The sequence below is a fragment of the Pundamilia nyererei genome, unplaced genomic scaffold, assembly GCF_000239375.1.
Source record: "Pundamilia nyererei isolate P.nyererei 1_Seehausen unplaced genomic scaffold, PunNye1.0 scaffold00069, whole genome shotgun sequence".
NCBI classification, from domain to species: domain Eukaryota; kingdom Metazoa; phylum Chordata; class Actinopteri; order Cichliformes; family Cichlidae; genus Pundamilia; species Pundamilia nyererei.
This window is the reverse complement of record NW_005187470.1, coordinates 2,583,144-2,609,803: the sequence shown is the minus strand read 5'-3', so window position 1 is coordinate 2,609,803 and position 26,660 is coordinate 2,583,144. Positions and strand designations below refer to the sequence as shown.

Genomic DNA, 26,660 nt, shown 5'->3' with positions numbered 1-26,660 from the left:
TTCGGCTCCCACACATAACTGGGAGGCCCTAAAGTTAGCCTGAGATGTCAGACATGCAGATAAGCTGCAGCACACCTGACAGGGGCACATGACTAACAGGGAGGAAATTTGCCAAATCAGGTTAACAGACTTTTCACAGCAGGAAAATGATGGTGTTACATAGTGGCTGTGGATACATGGCTTCCCTTACACAGGCTCATTACTTGCTTTCTTCGGCCCACCTTCATCTGTCTCACTTATTGGCATAAAGAGACATAATCACAGTCTCCTAGGAAAATTAGTACACCATATTGCATTTCCCATTTCCAAAACCACACCATATGGTTCAAAGCGTGCAAACTGGCTTTATTAGCAAATAATTATAAAGAAAATATGAACTGAATCAGTGCCAATCCAGAGCCACAACCCTATAATGATTAAAGAAATGGCGATCAATGTGTGCAGATGGGATGCTTGAACTTTTTCTGTGAAGGACCGATAATCCTTTTGATGAACAGACCACAAAAAAACAAAAAACCCATTTGTGACTACACAGAAAAGCTGGACTCAGGTGCCCCAACATTTGAGCCTTTTATGTTATACCGAGGACCAGATGTTCCCGTCTATGCTTACTCGCAAAGGGCAGCACACTGTTTAATGAACATAAGACCTATTCCCAAGCTAGCTGAAAAAGTTCGGCCTTCACGTAAAAAATGAAGCCTCTGAACTTCTGCTTTAATAAACAGATTATTAAAGCAGTTTAAAATCAGCCACGTTACCCCAATTACGCCTTTTACATGTCTTTAGCTGGCGGGCTAGAATTGATGGAGTAGCATAGTCAGGCAAAGCAAGGTCAGATTGGGGTATGCTTTGCCTGCTGCTGTGACCCTGTGGCTCAAACAGCTCAGTCTCATTGCTATGCACCACTGATCTTTTCACTGAATGAGGGAATAAATGAGAGAAAATGGAGAGAGGGGGACAGAGAGAACAGCACTGCGAGAGTTGAAGAAGTTATAGAGTTGGCTGAAAACGCATCATGGAAAGTTTATATGGAGCAATCCTCTGTCAGTCTCTAAACACGGCTGTCTAATCTAGGCCATTTAACAAAGTTACATATTCTGATCAGATACACTTAGCGAGCAAGACAACAGCGTGCTGAAAAGATCAATGCAGGGGAATGTGACCAGTGCCTTGACTGGGCTTCTGATAAGATCACTGCGCAGGTATATTTGCCTAAAGGCTTTCCCATGTAAATGTCTTCTTTTAATTATGCCCATTGATGCGTTGGATGGCATACCTAAGTGAATTTGCACAGCTGAGCGATGCAGCACATGGCTGGCGTACAGAATGTGTACAAAGGGGAGCATGAGGGCCCAATGTTTGCTGTGGCCCTGACGCGCCACACAATGGTATTAATGATGTCAGAGGAACAATGTTGTACTTGGCACAGTTGATAACAGCAGATGGCTGCTGAAAGGTAATAACCACTAGAACGACAAGAAGGTCAAGCGCTGTTTGTTCTACAGAGACCCACATTTAAATCAAGATTTAATCGCCTTTCTCCATAGAATAAGTCAGAACGCCACACGAAAATGCGAATGCACTTGGACTCGTGTGTCACCACAAGCTCGCTGACCCGTTTGAATGACTGGGGGCAAGTAAACTTGGCTTTGCCAGATTGAAATTAATCTTATGTGACTCTGAGTTATCCACTGTAACTGTGAAGAAGTGAAGAGCAGGGACTTTGTTATTACCTGAGTATTTGCTCAGAGACAGACTTGTTTTGAAACTTGGCAGGCAGGTCGAGAATGGGCTTCACGGTAAAACACTGGATGTCTTAAGCAGAAACATCAAGGAATAAATGAAACTGTTGTACACACATCACTGAAGAGAAGTTACTCAGAAGCTGGTGGCGATTCAACATTATAGTTAATACTGCAGTAATTTACATTTTGCAGTCTAGCTCTGTTCTAGGACGCCCTCACAGAACACAGCATACATCAATGGCAATCGCTATGCTGTATATCAAGTCAGAAATGATACGAAATGGAGAAGCTGGGGTGGAGGTGGATTTACAAAGCATCTTATAACTGTATGCAGGCTAATGCAGTTTAAACAACATGCCCCGAGCTTTCATCTGGCACTGAGGTCAGCTAATCTGTCGCAACTGCTGACTGTGCTTGACAATTTGTTGTAATGTATTGCTACTGGAAAAAAAAAAAGATGACAAAGTAATGACAGTAATATTATTAACCTTCTGGACTGACCTATACAGCCATCTGAAAAAGATAGTTTTCAGAGCAGTTTTCGCTGCAGCCCTGTGAAAAGCCAAGTACACCCAAAGCACCTTTAAAAGCAATAACATTTTTTTTCATAAAAAAATTCTTTTTTCTGGACTTGAAGTGTTTTCTTCAAGTATTGACTTCATCAGCCTCTCAGACCGTTGTGGAATTTTGTCCCACTCTTCTTTACAACATTACTTAGGCTTATTGAGGTTTGTGGGGATTGCATTGTGCACAGCTCTCTTAAGATCCTGCCTCAACATTTCAATCTATTTAAGCCTGGACTTCGGTTGGGCCACTGCAACAACACGATTCTTTTCTTTTTCATAGATTTGCTGCTGTGCTTGGGATATGACCTAATTTTGGCCAGTCATTTGCTGTTGGACAGGTGGCCTGATATTTGACCCTTGAACCCTTTGACGAGTTCAACTAAGAGACTGCAAAGTGTTTGGTTGTTCCCAAATGTGGTGCTGTCCATTATAGGTGAACACCTCTAATCTGGTCTTGTCCAAAGGACATTGTTCCACAAGTTTTGTGCAAATGCAACTTTGCAAACCTAAGCCATGCTGCATGAAAGACTAGAGGTTTTCCTCTGGCAACAATTCCAAACAAGACACATTTGTTCAGTCTTTTTCTAATTATACTTTCATGAACTTTAACATTTAACATCCTAACTGAGGCTTGTAGTGTCTGAGATGTAGTTCTTGGGATTTTTCAATCTTTTTCCGTGCACTGCAGAGTCTGATCTTGGGGTGAATTTGCGGAGACATCCAGTCTTTGGAAAATTGTAGCATTGTGCTAAAATAGACCTGAATGCTCCAGACCAGGAAACTGCACAAACTTCTGCTTTTACAAAGTTGATCACTCACACCACATATGTTTGATTAACAGCACCTGCCCAGCCATTTAATTTAAATGGAAGCAGTAAGCGTGTACTTGTACTGCATAAAGTCATGTGAAAACGTGACTTTATGCAGTAAGTAAAGATTTGCTTAGTAAATGTTCTAAGGATACACTGTCCAGAGGAAGACTTTGTGTCTTCGCTGGGTGGTGTCGTTGTCTTCATCTTCTCTGCATTGGGAAACTGTGTCAGGAGACGTGCCTCGAAGTCTTCTCGCCGCTCATACTCCTTCCCGCGGTAAATGAACATTTTGTTCTGAAGGACACAGAAGAAGACACTAAGATCGTAAAAAACATCTTCATGAATGCATAATTCGAATTTACATTTGCAATATATATGCATGAGGTACACTACTTTATGAATATGAATATATATTTAAAGTACACACACTAATAGTACACAAAGAGCATGCAAGACCATGACGAAATGAGAAAAGCACTTTGATTTGCAAATCTACTTTGCCTGGTACTGTCGCTGGGTTCAAATGCATCATCATAATCTCCATTTTAAACATTTGGAAATGCACGTGACAGAAAGTTCTCGGAACCGATTCAGTGATTCGGTTAAGTGAATCCTAGCCAAGATCAGAGTTGGCTTGCTTGAGGAGTATTTCTGTTTAACCCAACTGACATACAAATGGCCACTAGCATTTTGCTGTGGGCTCTTTCTAACAATAACCTCTAATGTGGTTGAAACATTGTAATGTTTTTGAAGGCAGACACAGAAAATTTTCCCGTCAGATATTAGTGCAGTAACATGACATGTCATCTTTGCATTACAGCAGTTAAGTGTCTTCTGGAAACCATGACGTGGTGCACTGGTTATGAGGCTGAATATGACTTAGTTTATAAGCATAATAAGGAAATTAGACGACAGACAGTTTACAAGTAAGGGTTACACATAGGAATATAAGTCTAGTAATTTCTCTCCCATAAGCCATGGCACAAGAGTTACATGTGTGCTATCTGTTCTCATGCACAGATGGCAGAGCACATTTCTGTTTCAGACTTGCGTGAGAGTCTCAATTGTCACGTTAGTTTCTTCCTTATCCTCTCAGTTTCACTGTTCATGTGCAACCCCTCTGAGCAGAATGCTGCAGAAAGCAAAGATTTAAAACTTGACACTGCCCTTACTTAGGCTTCAAGAACAATAAAAATTAGCGAACCTCGTGAATGACTATCCATAAAAGCCAAAGAATACACACAGTGATACATAGGCACTTTTCATTTATTAGTGAGATGAATTGCAGGGATGATAAACACCTCGGGCACAAAAACTTTACAAAGACAATCCAAGTTGTTTTGGGTTTTTTTTACTTTAATTTGTCACGAGTCTGCATTTCTCTAAGACAGATTAAAATCTGGACGAAGACAGCTAGTCTTTCTCCAGCACTGCATATTGTTTTCTTATTCATAAGAAGACAGCAGATTCGCATTATGCTCGTTGAGCATTCAGGTCGTGTGAACAGTTATCTCAATGTCATAATTCTCCTTTTCATTACCCTCAAACCCACACTGGCTAGTTCTGGAAAAGAAAACCACTTTCAGTGAGATAATGAGTCATACTAAAATGGTCTTTTCTTTCTGGCTAGTGGGTAAAAAGCAATTTCCAACGGTCAAGTGACAAAACAGCAACAGGTCACATAACTTAATGCCATGGACTTTAAATAAAATTCATGTTGTCAGGATTTGAGGTCTTAAGGTCTTTGTGTCATACCCCTCTTTACAAAGAAAAGCCAACGGAAATGGATGGATAGTTCCTTTGAATCTACTACATAGATTGGCATATAAACTGATGAAAAGGTCATCTTGTTTTAATCCAAAACAAAAATAAATTATAAGAGAAGAGTGCACGGAATGCTCCTAGAAATGCATGAGCCATGAATGTGCCTTCAGCTGCTTGAATGTGCTCAGAAGTCTGTCTGAGGAACATTTTGACTGATAGAACATGACAGCTCATATCAGAGTGTCTCCGAATGTGGAGTCTTAGGATACATATTTCAAACCAACTCTCACACCCTCAACCACTCTATAAGCTGAGCTGTCACAGGAAACTTAATACGGGGATTAAGTAAAGTTTAGGACTGATGGGAAGAGAAAGGAGAAAGGAATAAATAAGTGAGGGAAACAATGGTTAGAGGAAATACTAAGCATTTGAAAGCTGAAACTGCTCCGTAAGGTTTTTTTTATATAGAAAAATAAATATAACAAAAAAAATGAAATGATACAAAGCTTTTTGGAAAAGTAATTTTCAAGGTTAAAAAGACGACTTTGGTTAAATATTCTGGTCTTGATCTTTTTGTACAATAATATAACCATTTATACAATATAGACCTATTGATGAAAACAATCTAAAACCACTCTGATATTCTTTTGTAGCACACAGCAACTGGAGTCAATGACCTAATCGAGTCTGATGTTTTAAAATGTTATCTGTAGCCTTTTACCGCTAGCACCTTAGTTACTAACTATATTAACAACTAATAAATCATAAGCAGTTGAATTATGTACTCTTGCATAAAATCAATTAGTATGTGGGAGGGAGGTTACGAAATGTCTTCATCGAGGAATTTATTTTTTTCCCCCTGAGGACACTGCAGTGCTGCAACAAAAAGCAATACTGATAATTTGGGGTCCTCCTTATCATATTGTCCAACATTAACACCAGTATGAATTATCACATGACAAAGTGTCATATCATCATTCATATAGCAACACCATATGGTAAATGGTAAATGGCTTGTATTTGTATAGCGCTTTCCTAGTCCCTAAGGACCCCAAAGCGCTTTACACAACCAGTCATCCACCCATTCACACACACATTCACACACTGGTGATGGCAAGCTACATTGTAGCCACAGCCACCCTGGGGCGCACTGACAGAGGCGAGGCTGCCGGACACTGGCGCCACCGGGCCCTCTGACCACCACCAGTAGTCAACGGGTGAAGTGTCTTGCCCAAGGACACAACGACCGAGACTGTCCAAGCCGGGGCTCGAACCGGCAACCTTCCGATTACAAGATGAACTCCCAACTCTTGAGCCGTGATCGCCCCCATATGTTTGTGTTCCCTGTCCAGAACTCCAATGAGACAAGCCCAGGCATGTCTGAGAGTGAAAGCAGTCTCAGCTGCTGATGACAATTTAATACCTAACAAAGCAGCTCCTTCAACAACATCCAACTCTGCCAAATATATCCAAAAAAGTGTTGCTGCCGGAAGGTGGAAACAACAAACTTGTTTTACTGCTTTGCTCTTACCGCAACTAGGCTATTAAGTGGGGAAGAAGGAATACAAACAGCTGGTGGTGTATGACCCAAGAGTAAACAAGCCTTGCTAGCTGCGCTCCATTCGAGAGTTTTGTACTCTACGTGAACACTCAAAGCGCTTTACACAACATGTCTTATTCACCTATTCACACCTATTCGTACAATCACATTTTTCTATGCTTAAGTGCTTTCTGGCTAACAATCACACTCCGATGGATCCAATGGAGAGTAACTCATGGTTAGTATCTTGCCCAGGGTTCCCAAAGGAAACGGTTAAAAAAGTTGACCCATAATACAACATTCTGGGTACAAAATACTTTGTGGTTACATTTGGCTTATGTTGTGTCACTCCATATATTATGTCCCTACTTTTGCACTATAATGCTTCTGCTGCTGGCACCTTATGGTATTAGATTCACAATTCAAATTAGGCAGTCTGTCATCAGTGACAGTAGCTCATTGGGAAAGACGGATGGAAAATTGCATTTATTTTGTGTGCACTAATAAATGCTCTCGCCTGCAAGGTGCACTCATCTATTTTTGATCAGTATTCTTTTCTATATTGACATAAAAATCATTATTGCTCATTTCCTCAACATATTGGGATATAATTTTGAAGCTATCTTGCCAAACAATAGAGAAAGACTTCTTCTATAACTGTATTTATCCATTAGTAAACCTCATCAAATTTCCAATATACCTACACAGAAATCCTTTAATATAATTAATAAGTATTTCAGGATGGGCCCTTATAAGAGAACAATGTCAACGCCATAACAACATTTAAAATGTCATAAATCTTTGGCTTTTTGATGTTTAACAAGTAAAAAAAATTAACGACAGTGGACTAGTAACCATGACCAGCTTGTAAACTCTTTTGCATCTAATGTAGTACAAAGAATGCTCCACTTTTTCTTTTTTTTTTTTTAAAAGATGGAAGAATACAAATGTAAATTAAGTGTTGGTTTTTATACCATCTCTGGTTATTTCAGGTAAGGGCAAACATGAAAAAAGAATAAAACAGAGAAAGAAATAAGAGCTCCAAGCTATCCTCAAAGGTTCTTTAAAGAGCCTGTTAGATTAGGCCAGTGCAGCTTGCCCTGTCTATAATGGAGTTTCTGCCCTACCAGATGAAAGGGGTTAGACGGGGGGGCTGCGGAGATCGGAAAGTAGCCAAAGCCCTTGAGAAATGGCTGTTCTTCATAATAGAATGAAAAGGGTATGATCGGGGATCACAGTTCTTAAAACTAGAGTTTTATATCATCTTATTCCACGAGGACTTTTAGGCCATTTAGTGGCTGATTGTACAATAAAATGTCCTTCAGTAAGATGCCAGATGACAGTCTGAAAAACAGCCGTAACAGGTCATACATTAAAAGCAAATTTAATCAGCACTGTTATTTTTCTTCTTGCAAAAAAAAAAAAATCTCAGGCCTAACATTAAGCTTACTGTGACACAGCAACACAGAAAAAATGATCTAATATAGATTACATTTAAAATGAAGAAGAAAAAAAAAGACAAAACACATCATTGAGCAAGTGAAATGAAATAGAGGGCAGATATGCACCCAGCAGCACCTCAGACACTGTGCTGAGATATCAAACACCAATTAAACACGTATTTAATCTCTGATATGCCGTGATCAGATTGGCACAAGGCCAGCCGGGACATTTACAGAGGAAAAAGAGATCAATTCAGGTTAAGCAGCCTGCTTTACTTGGTAGCTGTTATAAATAGGCGGCGGATTTTCCATCAGCTCGGAAAAATCAGTGTTCAGTTCTGGTGGTCATTTTAGAAATCAGTGTCTCTCATTGTGGTGCCACCACTTTAAAGAACATTTGCAGCTCCATCTGCTTAAACAAGCTTAGAGCTGAATGTAAGGGGAATGTAACCTGTGATTCAGCAACTGAAAGCAATTTACAATGGGACCAGACAGCCTTTTTCACTCTGTGCTGGGTACATGGTTTTGTTGTGCAGGTGGTGATGGGACACCTTGAGCGGAACTTCACCGGAACACCATCTTCCCGACACTGTGATGCTCGTGCTGTTGGAAAAATGGTGTCCAGCTGTAGTTTGGCAAATGGACTTAAGTGCTTTGCTTGCCGTCTGATCAGTCTTTTACTACAGACAAGATTTTTTTTTGGCTGTTCTTCAAAGCTCTGCAGTTTTTACAACTACTCCTGGCAACTGCAAATGCAGGCAAAGATTTTGAGTGGACCGGCTCACAGTGACTTACACAGGTCTCTTAACACTGAGGAAAAGTGATACATGGTGAATGAAAGCGAGGCACACATGCTAGAAGTGGGGGATAGAAACTGATGTGTTCATTCATTCTTGCTTTTGTATCTTTCTTAGCTGTCTGCCTTTTTCCAAGAGAAACGTTCCATTTTCCCACACTGAAGGGGATCCACTCAGCGCATGATTCTGATCTACTCCGCAACCCACACATGGAGCAGCTGCCTATGATTCAGAGTTTGTCTCAGTGAGTGAGTAAGTTAATGCCAGACTAGGTGAGGCTTTGAACAAGTGAGCCTCGCCACAACAAAACAAGATTCATGGGAGAGATATGTGTGAAGCACGTATGTATTGAATGCTGAGGCTGAGAACCAAGCAGGCACAGGTAAATCTATTAAATCTATTGATCATCTTTTTTTGACAAGTGGCTCACCCATATTGTGCTTATCCGCCTTGAGTATGTCAGTGTATATACTCACACGTAGGAAGGAGGGGAACCCGGTGCCATAATAGCCTACAGCAAAGTAGTCTGGTTTGGGCCGGATGACCTTCACTATATTCTCATAGAACTGCGCCTGTTTCCGCTGTTGAGAGAATCAAAGATAAATTTTAGACGCAGGGACAGCACGCACATGCATTTTCCTTGCATATTTTACAGATGCAGTTGTGTTTTATCTCAAACTAGTGGTAAATTTCTCCCTTATCCTTTTTTAGTCTCAAGAGATTACAAATTAGACATACTACAGTAATATTTACATCACCTGTATGTATCTGTGATATATGAGTAACTATAGTCATTATACACAGTGTGCACAGTTATTAGACAATCAGTCCAAAAGAATTCAAAATCTCAAACTTGAATATTTAACTTTCTTTGCTATAAAAATTGGTAACACAAAAGGAAAATAAAAGGTTTGGCCTTTCCAAAATATTAACCCTTCCTTTTTAAAACATCAGAATAATTTTATAATCTTCCACCTAAAATTGCAAAATAACTCCAAAGGGTTTGTATGATACTTGTGCAATAAAGGGTTAACCCAAGTTTTTAGTGCCCCTTCTTGTCTGTAGCTGTCATGTCTTTGTACTTCCAGACACGGGCTGCAGGTCTTGAATATCAACATTCCTGATGCTCCAGATTTAAATGTTTTTTAAAAAAGCACTCTGTAGGGCATTTTGATCTTTTTTTTCACTTTCCCTAAAATTGATTAAATCCATTAAACATGCATATGCATAAATTCAGTATAATCTCCTAATAATGTTGCAGTTTGCAACTTGAAAGTAAAGCTAACTAACAACATAACATTACTTACCAAGGATGCACTGAGTTGTTCAAAATCAAACATTTCATTCTCGTACTGCTCAGCCAGCTCCTTTCCCAAAATGATTGCCTCCTCCCACATCTAAATGATACATAAATAGTGAGAAAAATAAGATAAAATAAATAAAAATCAAGCATTCATTCGGTACCGGCTACTCTTTCCCAGACAAAGGTATTACGGTCCTTTTAAAATAAATTAATCCCTTCAACTTGTCACTTTTCCCCCCCATTTCTCTGAAATGAAAATCCAGAACCTGTCCTTAGAAGCAGAAAATGTGTCATCATGCATGTTTCCTTGACTCAGTACAGTGAACTGTGTCACAGGTACATGTGAACCAATCAAACATGTTGAAAAGCTTCTAAGTGGGTTCCTGACAGACTAGATTGGACTGAACTGATATAGGGCAGCCTGGAGGTGGACCAAGTCCAGACTGCTATTCACATTAGCCTCCCATCAGTGAGAGCGGTGGTGGCAACACCATCTGGGACTGCTTTCTAGATGACACATCTGACACCCATGGTACTGTCCTCAGTTTAAACTCCACTCTCTCTGGAGTGCTGATGTATTCTTACAGCCACTGTAACACTTACTGATCACTCTGGTGGGTTTGTATGCGCATGTTTGTCCACAGCTCTTTCAAACTGTTGTCTCCCTAGCCACATCTTGCTGAGTGACAGCTGGCTGCAGAACCAAAAGTGGCGACTGCACCCCAACACTCATGACACATGCAAAGCTTTGGGACATCATCTTTGAGAAGCTGTGGCTTCAGTCCTACGGATTCAGTTCCAGGCTTAGCTTGCAGGTTGAAAAACACTTTTCTCCTTTGGAACAAATAACAGGCAATACACCAAAATAACACAGCAGCTCTGGTCCTATGAAGCTGGAAGATTTTTCTGGCTAAGGCAGACGAGATGGCATTCAAGTCCCTGACATGCTATGAGGGAAAAGGAGAAAAGGGAACAGTGAAGAGAAATTTAAAAGAAAAGAGGTTTTAAATGGAACAGCGTAAGACCTACATTGTGTGCTCGGATACACACCTTCATCCATAAGAGCAGAAACTAAAAACAGGGGATTATCACTGTATCAGTGCCTGTTCTGCAGAAACAGCACATTAAACTTCCATTCAGTCTTAAAAACCTGCCTTTTCAAGCCAGGAAGGCTATTTAGCTGAGACGACAACATCTAAAAATAGCATCTCAGGAGTCGAGGAAAAATCATTATGTCCACTTATGCTTATGAGTGTGAGTAACTGTGTATGGATGCCTTACCTTGCCCTTGTCGAAGTAATTAATAATCTCCTGGTAGAGATGGTCCTTAAGCTGTCCTTGAGTGGTGGCCTGGTAGCCGTCTCTCTGTGTCAGGTGGGCTGCACATGCCTCATCTGACCACTACAGAAAACACGTTAGCACTGGGGTCAACACTGTACAATACGATACAGAGTAAAAAGGAAAAGTGACAAGAAATCAATTGCTGACTTATATCCAGTGTAAATGGGTTAGAGTGATGCGTGGTTCTTTTTATAAGCTGCTCTGTACTTTGACAATGCAAGATGGAAACAACTCTGCAAGAAACCCATATCAGTATATACTGAATGAATCATTGATGGCATCAGTGCAAAGTGTAGCATTCCTGTGGCTAATGCTTAGTGTTAAAGGGGAACTATAAGCACATTCGGAGATCCATATTTACTGAGTCACACAAAGCAACTGAAGCAGAGTTGCATGACTCGCAGTTCAGAATAACCCTCTCTATCTTATACTGGGCCTCGGTGCTGCCCCTTAGCTGCAGCCGTTTTAGTGCTTTTCCTTCTGCATTGAAGCCAAATGTCTTCTGAGTAGTTGTACCTCACCAACAGAACTTTTGAACATGATGTGGGAGGGGGAGCTGTGCTCACAGCCGGTGCCTGGCAGAACCATGTTAGAGATGTTCAGCACAACAGCGTGTGTCTGAAACAGAGTTCTTAGAAGCCTGAGCTTTTGCCTCATAGGTACAACTTGAACATATGCTGACCTCAATATCTAAAACCTAGATAAGAAAAAGCATATCAACCCCCCCATAAAAAGCATTTAGAATGAGAATCTACAGATTAGGAGGAGCTTCCAAGGGTAGAGAGAAGCTGGGCTTTTACTACCAGTGTAAACACTAGATACAACTGAGTCACACACTTACTTAATCTTGTTTAGTAGAAAAGCTTTTTCATTTTTAAACAATGAAAGAAACAGAAGATAATGAAAAAATAACCCTGCAAGAATCAAGGGATATTCTTTTGTTCTTATTGTTGACACACTATAGAGACTAATAAGGTTTCTGACGGCCTATAGCATCTTGGCAGAAAGACAGACAATCTGATTGGCCTCTGTGTACAGCAAGCGTAATCCTATGATTCTGTCAGGGCTGATTCATTACTGGCCAATTTTAATTGGTTTCTATGGTGTTGTGAGTAACCTGAAGAGTTAAGATCTCTGACCAGGTTTTTTTTTCTTCCGTTATTGTGATAGCCACATTTGAATAGCAAAGCTTCAATATTTGCATAGCCTTCACGGACAACGGGTGAAAAATTAATTGCACCACGTTGCTGTGGTATAAGGAAGGATTCTGGGAAGACTTGGCTTACGTTATTGATCCTTTAGTGCTGGACTGCATTTATATGTTAAAAAGGATCTCTGGTAATTCATGGACGAGCAGTGACCCCGTATCGACAAAACCCAAGTGCTGATACATCTCTGACTATGAAGAAAATGTTGTGAATTCATCAATGTTATTACACTACTGCAGGTACTCTACTGGGGCACTAATTATAGCCAGTCTTACTCTATAAATGCTGGAGGATACAGAATTATATATAAATCATTCCTTCTCTGGAATTTTGTAGTTCTCCCTCTGCGTGTTAAGGTTCCATCCAGGTACTCCAGCTTCCTCGTGAAGTCCAAAACTGTGCATGGTAGGATAATTGCTGAATCAATGTGTGCGAATGGTTGTGTTAGCCCTGCGATGGACTGTTGACCTGTCTAGGGTGTACCTTGCCTCTCACTCTATGACAAATTGAATAGACTTCCCTCTTCCAGACAATTACAAATGGGATAAGGGGTTAAGAAAATGGATGGATGGATGGCATTCCCTCTCATTCACTCTTGTCTACACAGGCCTCGACGTGAATAAAGATCAGTCACTTGTAGATGAGCAGAATCATAACAATAATAATAATAAAACATAGAACTCATGCTACAGATGCTACTGTGACTCCCGAGTGAGGAAAATGTGATTTAGTCACAGCCTCCTCTTCCCTGACGAGACCTGCACAAAGACTGAAGCAGCCAGCTATTTATGCAAAAACAGATGAGATGTTGGATGCATCCATTTTGGATAAAAGGCAGAGAGGAACAACTTCAAATTTAGGGTGTACCAAACCCCAGCTGGGAATAGACGCTGCAGTTCTTTGTATGAGGAGTTTTGCAAGTGGATGCGGTGTATTTTTGGCAGGAGATAGAAACTTTCAAGGCTGGGAGCATGACTACTAACAAAAAGGTACGAACATAAAAGAAATGCTTCTTGATAATCTATAAATATTTATGTGCACAATTTAAGTTGTGTCAGAAAGCTGCCCTTTTTCCACCTTTAAGTAGGGATGCCTTGCACTGATGCTTGAGGTGCTGATGATCGCCAAAGTACACGTTTATCTTCAAGTATCCAGGGTGGTTGATGCTACCTTTGTCTCTGTCTTTGTTTTAGAACATGAGCAGGTTTTTCTTTTCAATTAAAGATCAGATACTAGCTGTGACTTGCACTGGCTGTTCAAATAAAAGGCTGCTGTGCAAATTTGCCTCCTTAAAAGGTGTCGCATGTGCCACATTGGAATTAAAGGGATGCAGCCCAATCAAGTCATTTGCTTGACACGTTAACCCTACGTTTAACATCTGCCTGACAGCATCTTAACAGTGGTTCAGTGTTTCTGTGTGCAGTTTCAGATATTTTAGAGAATGCACGTTAACATTTATTTTTTGTTGGCCTTGTGCATGGGTACCTTAAGCAGTTTTGCGTGCAGAAGCAGAGTATAAGCAGCCTCAGTGTAGTTGTCGCACTCTTTATGGAGGTCACACAGCTTGTAAAGGTACCTGGCAGTGAAAAAAGCAATGATTTATGGGTCATGACAGGGGGGGTCTTTCACACTTTAACAGACAGAGGGTTAACTCTGCCAGACGGATGTGTCTTAACAGGCTCTTCTAGTTCAAATACCGCTTGAAAAATAGATGGAAAACTGACAGGTAAGATTGCAGACTGGGAAACATATTTTATCAAAATCAAATATTTTATTCTGGGTCTCTGGAGACCTACTTTATTTAATCTTTGGGAGGCAAAAATGTAGCTCAACTAAGACTCCTTATTACATCTATGTTGTAGTGTTTAAAATGCCTCACAGGGACAAAAATGCTTCAAATATAACAAATGGTTAACACGCAGAAGCTTACCTGATGTACATTTCCTCTCTGTCTATTTCCTTGTAAAAGTTCTACATTGTGGAGAAAGACAAAGCATTAAAAGACATAGCAGATTTCCACTGAGAACTATGGTTGCATTCTGTTTAACTATCTAAAAAGAAGTTACTGGTGGATTATTTTAAAAATTAAAAAAACAAAACAACCCCCCCCCAAAAAAAACATCCAAGCACCTAGTACACTGACTGGCACTGTCGTATTCACTGTCACATTCTCAGTGAAACCAAAGTTATTTAAAGTGCAGACTCGCTCAGATAAAATATGAAATATAGGCCATATGTCTGTAGTCTTTTCAATATGCCTAGTCATGTGAGCTAAAAGTGACATTTTGGTGCTTCCAGATGAAATGTCACTTTAAAGAACAGGGTGGTGAACAGATGAACAGCTCAGGGATAACACTTTAATGCACTGACATGTCGAGATGCCTGCTACTGCCGTCTGTATGTAATTCTACATCATTACGGTGTTTTTTACCGGCAACAATAACCTATGACAGACAACCAGGCGCTGATAACACAAACAATTACCTGTATTGTTATTTATACATTTCATGTGTATCATTTCAGGCAGGGGGTTCAAATCTAATTATGCATGTATCACCAGCACTCGGCTTATGCGCATTCAGGATTGAAAGCAGAGATCTTACAAGCACGTTGACAGTGCAGCTCATGCGGTTCTCCTTGTTCTCGTCATGCATGATGGTCCTGTAGTCCAGCAGCCTCTCCAGCAGACGCACCACCAGAGTGACGAAATTCTCACCCGTCCTGGCCAAGTACTTGTGCTTCCTGCAATGCTCCAGTAAGCTGGTGTTTGTGTCATGAGGTTGGATGGGGACACAGAGAAACAAATGTGAAGTATGTATTAAGATGGTCTTTGACAGCTGGTCTTTGAAGCTGTGTTTTTTACACATTAAAACAGAGTTAGCATCTGCTCCGAAAGCAGACATTATGTAGGCAAGCTGCGATGGCAAGTCCTGTGATCATCAGCACACTGTGATTATTTTGAGAAGTGCTATGTTGCAATTAGCATTATCTAACTTGCGAGAGGCTCAGGCATAATCCTGCCCATTAATCAGCACTTACATTTTCTGAAAGAGAACTTTGTACTGCTCGTCTCCGCGGCCCCCTTCCACCTCGTGATCCAGCTTGGTGATGATCTCGTTCTCAAACTGCAATTAGACAGAGCAGGCGTAAATAATCAGTGTAGCTAATTTTTCAATTCATTAACGCCATCTCCCTGTTGCTCTCTCTCTCTCCAACAAACCCAGCTGTGAGGGTTTACGCTTCAACTTAAATCGGCCCTTATTTGCAACGGAACTGGCTGTGAGCCGGTTCCGATTTTCTTTATCTGTTGAAATTCTATTAGGACACAACTGAAAGTTGCATCATGAGACACCTTGCCTGTACTTTTTGCTCTTTAGTTGTTGTATCTGCTGACAGTGATGCATGGATCTATTTTTCCAATATTTGTATGTAGCAGCTGTATAAGAAAAGTGAATTTCATTGTGCTGAAACAAACCTTTTTTCACTGACTTTTTGGTTTACGTGTGTCTTGGACACGAGTAAAGGAAAAAAAAAAGTGCAGCAAAGTAGAAAAAGATATGAATGCTGTTTTCTGGAAAGCCAAGGACTTATAACACACAGAGAAAGAGAGAGAACTAGTACAGGAAATATACTAGTTCTCACAATTGTAATCAAAACGTTACTGATCACAATTCATTGAAAATGATAGGAAAGTAGCAATCGCCCAAAATGATCCTGATCCAGACAGAAGATATAACAGCTTTGCACACTTTCACTATAAAAGGACACGGCTGTGCAACCAGTAAAAATGATATTGGAGTGCTATGGTTTTCACAAGACTACAATGGCGAGCAAAGAGACATTTGGAAAGTGCTGTGTTTCTTTACTATGATAGAAGTGAAGTACACATCACGTATTTCGGCAGCTCTCAGAAAACATCCCAAAGCTGAAAACAGCCTGTGAAATTTTATGACAGAACAGCTGTAACCAAATGGATTTCCTCATGCAGAAAGGCTTAATTTTGGATTGTAACGAGGCATAACATTAAGTTCCACTTACCATGGCTGTTGATAATCGCAGCACAACAAAATGAGATTTGCAGAATTACAAGTAAGCTGTGGGCTACAAAACTTCTTCCTTACTTGTGTTCTACCTTTGTATTCCTTTATTGTTTCGCTTCATCTAAAACCTTGTTTCCAATAAGCAAGAAACTCAGTTACATCTTTCCGAACTAAAGTTGGGAGGTGTGCACCAGTGAGTGAATACTTCATAAATTAAAATAATATTTCTTCATGTACCTGTCCAATGAATTTGAAGATTTTATCATCTACAATATTAATATTAGTAAAAGATGAAAAACTAAGAGCATCCAGAAAATATCTTGTAATATGTACTAAAAATAAGAAAGAAAGCCAACATCAATAGGTGCGATAATTAAAATAAAAAAAATTAAAAGTTTCTTTTTCCCATATATACATGTGTAGGTGTCTTCTATGACATAGCTGATTATACGCACTATGCACTGCATATACACACTCACGGGCCAAGTTATTAGGGACACCTGTTCAAATGATTGTTGATGCAAATATGTAATCAGCCAGTTGCAACAGCTGGCAATAACTCCATGCATTTAGGACTGTAGACACAGTCAAGACCATCTCTAGGGTATTTCAAAATTGCCAGTGAGTGCCACTTCTCTGGGTGAAAATGCTGTTTAAAGAACAAATCTTTAAAGAACGTTTCCTGCATCTTTAATCTGGAGGCTTAAGACGACAGGTCCAACTAGGTAGTAGAAAGATGTACTTAATAAATTGGCCAATGAACATGTATATTCATTTTCATCTTACACATAATCTTTTTTTTTTTAAGTAAAGATGAGCTGTAGTTCATGTTTCAAATGACACACCCGTTGGAAATGCATTGTGAAGTGGAACTCGCATTGCATCATGTCAAAGAAGATGGGGATGGTGGCCTTTCGCAGCTCGATCTCAGGAACTAGTGTCATCTCCAGGATAGGACCCACCATCTCCGGAATGAATTTTATCTTGTGGGGCCCTTTGAGATGAAAAAAAAAAAGAGAGAGAACAGAACATGTAAGTGCAACCTAACTGCACAGCTCATTTGCAGAATTTAAATTTGACAGAACAAATAGCATAAGTGAGGTAACAAGGCATAGATAATCCTTAATCCAGATTTAACAGTTGCAGTTTCAAACAATAAGGAAATGTGTCTTCTGATGTTTAGCAAATCTCCTCTCATCACATCAGTCAAGCAGTAAATAAGTGAAAACCAAACACCTTGGTTAAAAAAAAAAAGAAAAAAAGCAATGGGTATAATAAGCCCAGAAAATGAATCAATCTAATCTAGTGGAAAGCTCTAATTAGAGGATCAGATGGTGTGGGTTGCAATGAAACGGTAGACATGAATGCCAAAATCTTAACACTCCAATCCCTGTATACAACAATCTCACTCCATCGAGATCTGACTGCCGTGTCTCTCTCTTACTGCACAAAATAACACTAATTAACACACGACTGTTAACATATACCTTGCAGGATTGACATGTTACTTGGTTGGCAGATAATAATAAAGATAAACTGAGAAAACACTGCTTCAACAAGTAAATTCATGCATAAAAGGGATTTTATCAGTTGAAAGTGAAACATCGATAGCGACACATGGAATGAGCTTAGTTACCTAGATTGTACCACATATCCCTGATTTCAAAGCCAATCTGTCTTCTCATGTCCTGGTACCTGAAACACAAACAAGGTATAAATGTCACATTGGCTGTTGTAATATCCACAGAAGATGAGAAACTCGATATACGCAGTATAAACACAAACAGTTCTTTATGACTATTTCATCTGCCTAAAAAATGCAATATAGTCCAAATTTAAATAGCTGTCCTGTTTCATCTGTGCCGTCCTGCGCCTGAGTCAAAGTCAGTGTTTGCCGTAGTATGAAAATGTGAACTGAATTGAGAGACAGATCATGAAGGAGAAGTGAATAAAGTAAAATCAGAAGTAAACAGGCCTTCTTTAAAGTGTCCAGGTCACAGTTTTAAACATCAGCTGTGACAAAGTTAAAAAAGTACTTCATAGCCCTAATGAGGGCTTTTCGGTCTGATCGAGGTCCATATAGTTTATGCAGTGACCTAGCTTAACACAAAATAAATTTATCTGAAATATATAGTAAATAGTTTCCCACTCTCTTCCTGCAGGGAGCTGAATACATCAATCTCTCTCATCTATGTCTGAATGATAATCGCTTCAAAAGCATAAAATTAGACTGTCATAATGACACAGATTCATTGATCTGGGATCATGGTGAGTTAGTTTGGTTTTGTTGTTCCACAATGTTCTTTGAAATACAAACACACCCTAATGAGATGTTTCCATGCAAGTTCGCAACATACACAGAAGCTGACAGTAAGTTAGTCTGTCTTCTGCTCTCTGTACATATTTGAAGATGGGGGGGAAAAAATCCAAGGATGATGACACAAGGGAAAGTGTTTGATCAAACAATCTTTGTTGATGCTAGTATTTTTAGGTCGACTTTGTGTGTCAAGAGCCCTTACATAAAATAAAGATTTGCAGAAGAAGCTAGAAGGAGAGCTCTTGCCCTGACTCTTTGTCTAGCTTGTGCGTATTGTGGGCTTATAAGCTGATCAGCTCTGCCACGTCTGGGTCATGAACCAATCTTCATGGCAGTTTGGTGCCCGTCTTCGCTGCCTATCGCACTGTCCTTAGGTCACAGAAAGGACATATAGTGAAGTAAAAAGGACAGAGAGGAAAAGACAAAGCGTGAATGATGGAGACGCTAACAAGAGTGGAAACAGCAGGCAGAAGGGCAGAAAGGGTATTCTGAATCCGATCACCTGAATCAAACTGAATGGCTCTTGCTCCTTTGACAGACTGAACATTTCATAGGAGAATAAGCCAATCCTGAAACTGGTTTAAAAAATGGATGCAATGCTAAACCATCATAGTGTCTGCTTAACAATCCTGCGTGGTTGACCCCTGCTCTGATTGTTGGTATGAAAACCTGTGCTGTGCTGCGCTGCCATGTTTTGTTTTTGTTTTGTTTTTTGGGGGGTGTTATATTTAAGCAAGAATCGAGATTTAATTGTCAAACAGCACTTGCAGATAATTACAGATCTCCTGGGGAATGTGGATAAAACAGAAAAAAAATATATTGACGTGACTGAAACAAGATTGTGAGATTTGAAAAATAGCTGAAAGGTCTCAAATAAACTCAAAACCCCTCCTTGCCTAAGTAGAATATGGGTTCCATCTAAGTGGAGTTTGCATGTTCTCTGTGCATGTAAATGGTTCCTGTGGCTACTCCAGCTTCCTCCCATAGCCCAGTGACATGTACATTTGACTTACTGCTGATTCTTTCTTATATTAAATATATATCTTTATTAGATGTAGTAGATGTGGCAGTAGCAGACTTTGGACAAACTTTTTGTTTCAGACCTCCAGCTTTTCTGTGCATTTTGGATCAACCACAGCTAGCAAAAAGAAAACCATCTGGAGCTTGCCACTATTTGCTGACTTGATGTAAGCCTACATATTCACTGCCAAACAGCCGTACACACTAATGTATTTTGACAGAATCCTGAAAAAGCAGCTGCATCACCTCTTTACACACTGGTTTGGGTCAAAACAATTTACCATACTTATTTGTTAAATGGTAGAGCCCGAGGATTAATCCTCACAGTTTTTGGCAAAGTTATAAAAATAAATCAATTTGCATTTTTATGTATCAGGTATTACATGTTTGACTGTTTTTGCATCTTGTTGGGGCTGAAATATAGTCCTGTGTATATCTGCAAGTATGACGGCTCACGGCTTGCATGAATCAGTCGTAGGAAGTGCGTTTCTGTTCCCACATATGGGCGTTCAGATGACTGTGCAGAAGGCAGCGTGTCCTCATTGCGGCTGAGACAGATGTACGGTGCTGTTCTGTCACACTCCTGTAGGCAGCGGACAGGCAGCTATGACTGTCAGCTGTCAGACCCTACAACATATACCTGTCAGCCAGGGGCAGAAACCTGTAGGAGAGGTTAACTAAGAATAAAACATTTGGAGAGAGACAGTAGTGTGTGACTGGGGGCTCCTTGTAGTTTGTGTTGTGTAATGTAATTGGGTCAGAGGGCAAACATCAAGGCAGAGAAGAAAAAAAACAAAACAGTAGAGGTTGTGACTAAAATACAGAGAAAACAGATTGACAAGCAGAGCCCTATAAGGGCTGCTCAGCTGTGATCAAAGCTTGAAGCAAAGGAAGTGTGAGATATTCACAAAACCTGTCAATACGATGCTCCTTCTCCTCATCACTCAAAAGTGGCTATTATGACAATGACATTGCTGCATGCTCATTTATGAGTACATGTGTCTGTGTCTCCATGTTCTCTGCGTAAGTGCATATATTTCAAAGTAAAGGGGAAATGATGGTTAAAATTAATTGCACAGTTTCTGCCAATTATAGCCATTATTAAGACACAAACAAATATCATCAAGGATTATAATGGATTTTTAAGGTCAGACAAATAATTAACACCCTGTTTTATTGTGGCAAATTGTTTTAAAAAATGTCAATAACAATATTTTATTGTACAGAAAACTTAAATATTATTTTTCTCTGCCAAAGGATTCTATTATAGTTGTGAGGTTTTATCAGTTAAGTCAGAATGTATGCAAATTTGTTAGAAAATCACCCCAAATCTTGCTTTGTTTATCACTTTTTACTATGTAAATATTTATTCTTATGTGTTTATGCTTTTATTTTGTAGTTTTAAGTCTGTGACTGACAAGTTGCTATGGTATCACCATGCAGTTTCCCCTCAAATACTGCTCAGGGTTCTTGAAAACAAGCCAAAGCCACAGAGGAATCCACAAAGGTGACGTCAGTGGCTATGTCCATCTTTTATAATCAGCAGCCTATGATTATTACAATGGGTGTTGGGAATGATGGTTGAAACTAAGAAAAATAAGACCCAGACTGCCATAGATATATTTATCCTCCCACTCAGGGCATGCAGACATGTAAGCTTGTTATCTGTGCCTCGGTGGTCTGAGTGTGAGAATGGCATTAGGATTACACAGGCTCCAGTAATGGAGCAGAACTTCACAAACAGCACTAGTAGATGTGTGATGCAGGGACAAAAAAAAGCCAATGCAAAGTGCTAAAGAGCTGTGCTTCACAAATCTTTGATTTCACCCCTCTGCTCTCTGCTTCTGAGCAAAGCACAATAATTGGTATTGCAGGGAAAGCTTACAATTCAGCCACAAGCAGACAAGGATACTGGATGCAGAGAGGTAGAGGCTAAAAAAATTGAGCAGTAGGTGGAGGGACGGTGGAGAAAGAGAGTGTGCAGGTAGAGTTGTAAAGACTGTGGGAAAAAAATGACAATCCCGATAATATTCCTGTTTTTTTTTGCTTAGAACAAATCGAAAAAGACTTGGTGGGGGTGGCTTGGATCTTGCATTGTGTTTGGCTGTTGTGCTGCATAGAACATTGTTTATTATCTATTGGGAATTCACCGCGGCCAATAATAAAGCACTGACAAACGAGCAGTCTGCCTGTCGGGCGTGAGCCAGCGTGATGTATATTTCAGTGTCAAAAGCTCCTCAAAATGAAGATGAGAGCCAATATGCGCTATGTCTGCCCAGAAAACATTTACACATTTGGATGCATTATCACAGTTTCTGAGAAACACTAATGTAGATGAATGGCTCTTTGTGGATAAAGGGAGCCGGATGAACACGAAATGAATAGCTCCCTGAATTTATAGCTGGAAGCACAATTAAGTAGATTTTAGAAGCAGTAAAAAGGTCTAAATTTCAAGGATTTAAACGTTCAGCTATTTAAAAATTATGGGCGGTATAATAAGACAATTTTATTTCGCCTTCAGTTTCTGTCTTCAACAAATGAAAAAAACCCCAGAAGAGTGATGACCTGAATATCGAATATTACCCGGTAACTACATTTTGAATGTAATATATGCCTCTTCCCAGCCTTGAAAGTTTTGCAATTTTACAACATGGACAATGTAAGAATAATTTAGTCTGGATGTTGTTCATAACGGCTCTTTCTTTCATGTAGCAGCCAACAGCAGGATAACCATGTTCTTACCATTAGAAATACTTTTTTTTGTGGTGGCAAAGGTGTCGCCAAGGTACAGTGTGCAAGAGACAAAGACTAATGACACCCACTGCCTCGCTCTGAATTCAACAACTGTTACCTGATTTTTGGGACTCTGTATTTGGGGGGCCGGAAGGGTAAACACTAGCTAATGTCCGACGTGACTGATTTGAACATTTGTGTTCTTGCAAACAGCTCGGCTGGGTAATGTTGAGAAAAGCAGCAGTACTAAAACAGCTTTATTAGGCCTGTACTGCCTCTGCCAGAACCACAGGAAGCCGTGTTTGCACATGCACTACAACCTGGAACATTTTTAGATATCACCCTGCTGGGATGTATGTGAGAAAGCACATGTTCAGATTGGTCAGAAATGGCTTTAAACCAAACAGCTACCCCAATATAAAGTCAATTAAGCCCATAGTTAAATATAAAAACTTGGGTAACTGTCAGGGGAAATGCCAGGTTTACCACGGTGTAAAATGCCCTGTTGTGCACTGCATGCGAGAGAGTTCAACACTGGACAATATCTGGGTGTGAAAATAGTTTATCTGATGAATTATACATAGTCTTGTCATGGTCATGCTGGGGAGGGAACTCGAGCTGTGCTGGTGGGAAATTAGGGCATCGTGTTTTTTTGAGAGTGTTCATTCTCACCTGTGGAAGATCTTAGCTCTTTTGTCACTTGAAAAGTTCTCTAGCTGCAATGACTCCTGGGTAAGGAAGGCCACAGCCAGATGAAAGTAGTTGTTCCACAGCTGACCCAGACACAGACGGAAAGACAGGAAGATTGCAGCAAAAGAATAGTTCAGAATGTGTGGTTACAGTTGTTCCAAAAAAATAACAGTAACAGACTGGATTAAATAAATAATACAATATATTACAAAGTTTGGAAATTTTTAAGAAATAGCTCTAACAACAGTCTTATCCAGTACTATGCTACGTGAGCAGGAAAGCATTGCAGTTTCATTACACTGCAATGTAATGATGAGATGGAATCTGTCCAAGTGGACGAAGAGGGCACTGATTTAGGCCAACATCGTCTAGAGAACACACTACATCAGACAATGACAGAAGCTAAAGTGCAATGGTGTCTGGCTTTTTTTCTTTTTTTTTTACTGCCAGCCCATGCATGAGTATAAAACAACTCTTCATGATGGTGATAATTTCTAAATTCTCTTTGCCCAACCCATGTGCATTAAGCTACGGAGAAAACCCCACAGCTTTTTCCTTAAACCATAAAGAGGCCTCCGGCTCCAAATGCTATATGCAATTAACGGTAGAAAAAGACTGTTACAATGACCAAGCTTTAAAAGCAAAGCTCACAGCAGTTCAGTTGTTGACAACATTAACATTTTTCCACATTTCAGACATTTAAAAAACAAGTAGAAAAAGCTGTTCAATTCCAGGGTGAGCAGGTTAAAATATTCAGAAATGCACATAAAATTGCTGGCCATTACAGGGTAATTGATGTTCCCTCTTCACAATTTTTATTTATTTATTTTCTTATGTCTGCTGCCTTCAGTGATCTTTTTCCAATTCAGAAAATCTAACAATGCGGCATCTCCAACAGCCCCAAGATAAAACTACAGGCTATAAGAAAAATGCCACAAAATTATTCCTAAAACTGTTGGGTAATAGTGCTTAAAATGTCAGTGCTGCCTTGTCTACAAAAAACATTATCTTGAGATGTGAAGTGCTGATATCAAGATATTTATTCAATGGTTCAGTTCCTACCTGTAGCTCGAAGTTGGTTTGATCCAGAAACTTCTTGTTCAACACGGCTGCATACTGACTGATGGCCCGTAGGAACACTCTGCAAAGATAAGAAGATTATGCTGGCTGTTTACAAAAAAGTTTTTCAAGACTATAAAAGAAATGTAAGTAGCTTTTTACTGAAATTCAGCTTTCTAAAATTATTTCATAAAACTGCACCACCTAAAAAACATCCACCTGATTAAAATGATCAGCAATGCTTAACAACGAAAACATCTGAGAGAAAAAAAAGAAAGAAAAAAAAAGAGGAAAGTGTTAAAAAAAATGCAGGATGCCCTCAACAAGTATGTATACTAGTCAAAAAAAAATAAACACCAGATTGTGTTTGGAATAGATTTTAAAGAACATAACTATAACAACTATATACAGGATGCTTAACATAAGATATGGCTTCTTCTGAAAGGGATGCAAGCTGTCACCCCTCTGCGAATAGACTGCACGTGTCTATATCTGGTGTTGAGGAATCGCTCTCCATTCCTGGATGAGCAGAGACTATATAATGCAAAGGTCACTGGTTGTGGCTGTATCCACTGAACATGTCAATTTTCCCAGGTGCCTATCCAAACACATCCTTGGCCAGCCTTAGTGACAGACATATCACTAAGGGACATGAAAATGATTTCAAACTTGTATGTTACTTGTATGTGACATGCATTCTACAGTGGGGCAATAAAAGTGAAAAGGTCATGCCCACTTTACTTGGAATAAAATAAAAAAAAAAGCAGAGTAAGTAAAACGTATTTTAATGTGATGCAATTCATATTTGTGAATTATTTCTTCATCTGAGTTTTGCCTTCAGAAGTTACCTGTTGTTGCCCTACGTGCTGCGCTGGTCCTGAAACTCAGCATGAATTTAACATTGTTCACTGCAGAGTTACCCAATATGAACTCATTTGTTTTAAAGCTGTGACCACACAAAGAAAGAAATATTAACAGTATGCACTATCACGAAGAATGGATGTTTGCTCTTGTGAACAAATGTGTGCTTATAATAGAATAGCCAAGCAGGTTGAATCTCTCTCTCTGACAGACTGAGGTACAGTAGGCTAGAGGTACCGGTGAAAAAACATTTGATGAGTAGATCTTAATGAGAACACTGTCTGATGGGTTAATCCACTGTGATGCTGCAGAATTAAATGTTAATAACTTAAGTGGCATGAAGCTTTTAGAGGGGAATTATGACTGCTACTCGCAGAGTCAGAGGTCCATCCGCTATTTAACTTAATTTCCTGGTAGAACCTGCTACACAACAATGTGTGTACCATCTCTAAGAATTAGCAAGCAAGAAAAAAAAACAGTCTAACACAGCAAATTCAGTAATCTGGCTCATTTCATTTAGGGTTTTCCAAGCTTAGTCCTTGCTTCAGCTTTTGCGAGCACAATTACAAATCAATAAGACAACAGCAACAGCTGATTGCCTGCAATAGTGGATGAAGATATATCAGATTGGAATAAAAATGGCAAGGTGAAGCAAGGACGATTGTTATGCCACTTGAGTGGATTGCATCAGGGTTTCATGAGCAGACAATAAAGCAGCATTAAGATGTAACGCTCGTGTAACTGACACTGGCAGGTAAGCAGACATCTGCTCCACAGGCAGCCCCGAGAGAGCCTTCTGCTTTTGTCATTGTCCAAGCTAAATCCTTACTGGAACTGGGTCTCATTGTGGGAATTAGCAAATCCACATCCATTAGCTGCTTCTGACTTTAAAATTCAGTTCTGTGGCAGTAAGAATCTTTGGGCTGGAAGGTCGAAATTTCATTGCTGTACAGACCGGGCCGGGGTTTCCCACTGCCCCAAACAGCTGACCTTGAACAGGAATAACCATCACTGTTAAAACAGCAATGTTCTACGACCCAGGGTATTTTAAAGTTATACAATATTCATGTTCCACATTTATCTCCATTGGTGACTAAATGCTATCTGGGGCTGATGTGTGATACACATTACGAGTGACCTTAATCATTAGCTGGAAAGGTTAACTGTCATTGAACACCTTTGGATATGCCATTAGAAGTCCATTTCTTTGGCTCTCTGCCCTCTCAGAACACCCCCGCCATCTCCTAAGCACTGAGACAGCCTATTACCACCCTGTCTGCACGAGCACATGCACCCTCTCTGCACACCTCACTCAATTTTCTGCAGCTGTGAACATGCCAATATAGTTGATACACTTAACACTGGACCAACGCTAAAATGGCTTTTCTTCCATTGCATGTGTGGGCAAAGAAAACACTTAGT

At 39.8% G+C, this 26,660-nt stretch overlaps 1 protein-coding gene across 4 annotated transcripts in view; it reads right to left on the bottom strand.

Annotated features, from left to right (window-relative positions):
- dock1 (dedicator of cytokinesis 1) overlaps positions 1 to 26,660 on the bottom strand; it is a 195,263-nt gene that overhangs the window by 21,581 nt on the left and 147,022 nt on the right. For all 4 annotated transcript variants that reach the window (XM_005736499.2, XM_013911671.1, XM_013911672.1 and 1 more), the window contains 13 exons: positions 24,381 to 24,459; positions 23,301 to 23,401; positions 18,195 to 18,253; positions 17,404 to 17,552; positions 15,558 to 15,643; positions 15,122 to 15,278; positions 14,449 to 14,489; positions 14,004 to 14,094; positions 11,251 to 11,370; positions 9,974 to 10,063; positions 9,143 to 9,247; positions 3,276 to 3,417; positions 1,734 to 1,815 (listed from right to left, as the gene is read on the bottom strand). In XM_005736499.2, the coding sequence (XP_005736556.1) occupies positions 1,734 to 1,815; positions 3,276 to 3,417; positions 9,143 to 9,247; positions 9,974 to 10,063; positions 11,251 to 11,370; positions 14,004 to 14,094; positions 14,449 to 14,489; positions 15,122 to 15,278; positions 15,558 to 15,643; positions 17,404 to 17,552; positions 18,195 to 18,253; positions 23,301 to 23,401; positions 24,381 to 24,459 (1,302 nt within the window). The remainder of the gene's footprint in view (positions 1 to 1,733; positions 1,816 to 3,275; positions 3,418 to 9,142; positions 9,248 to 9,973; positions 10,064 to 11,250; positions 11,371 to 14,003; positions 14,095 to 14,448; positions 14,490 to 15,121; positions 15,279 to 15,557; positions 15,644 to 17,403; positions 17,553 to 18,194; positions 18,254 to 23,300; positions 23,402 to 24,380; positions 24,460 to 26,660) is intronic.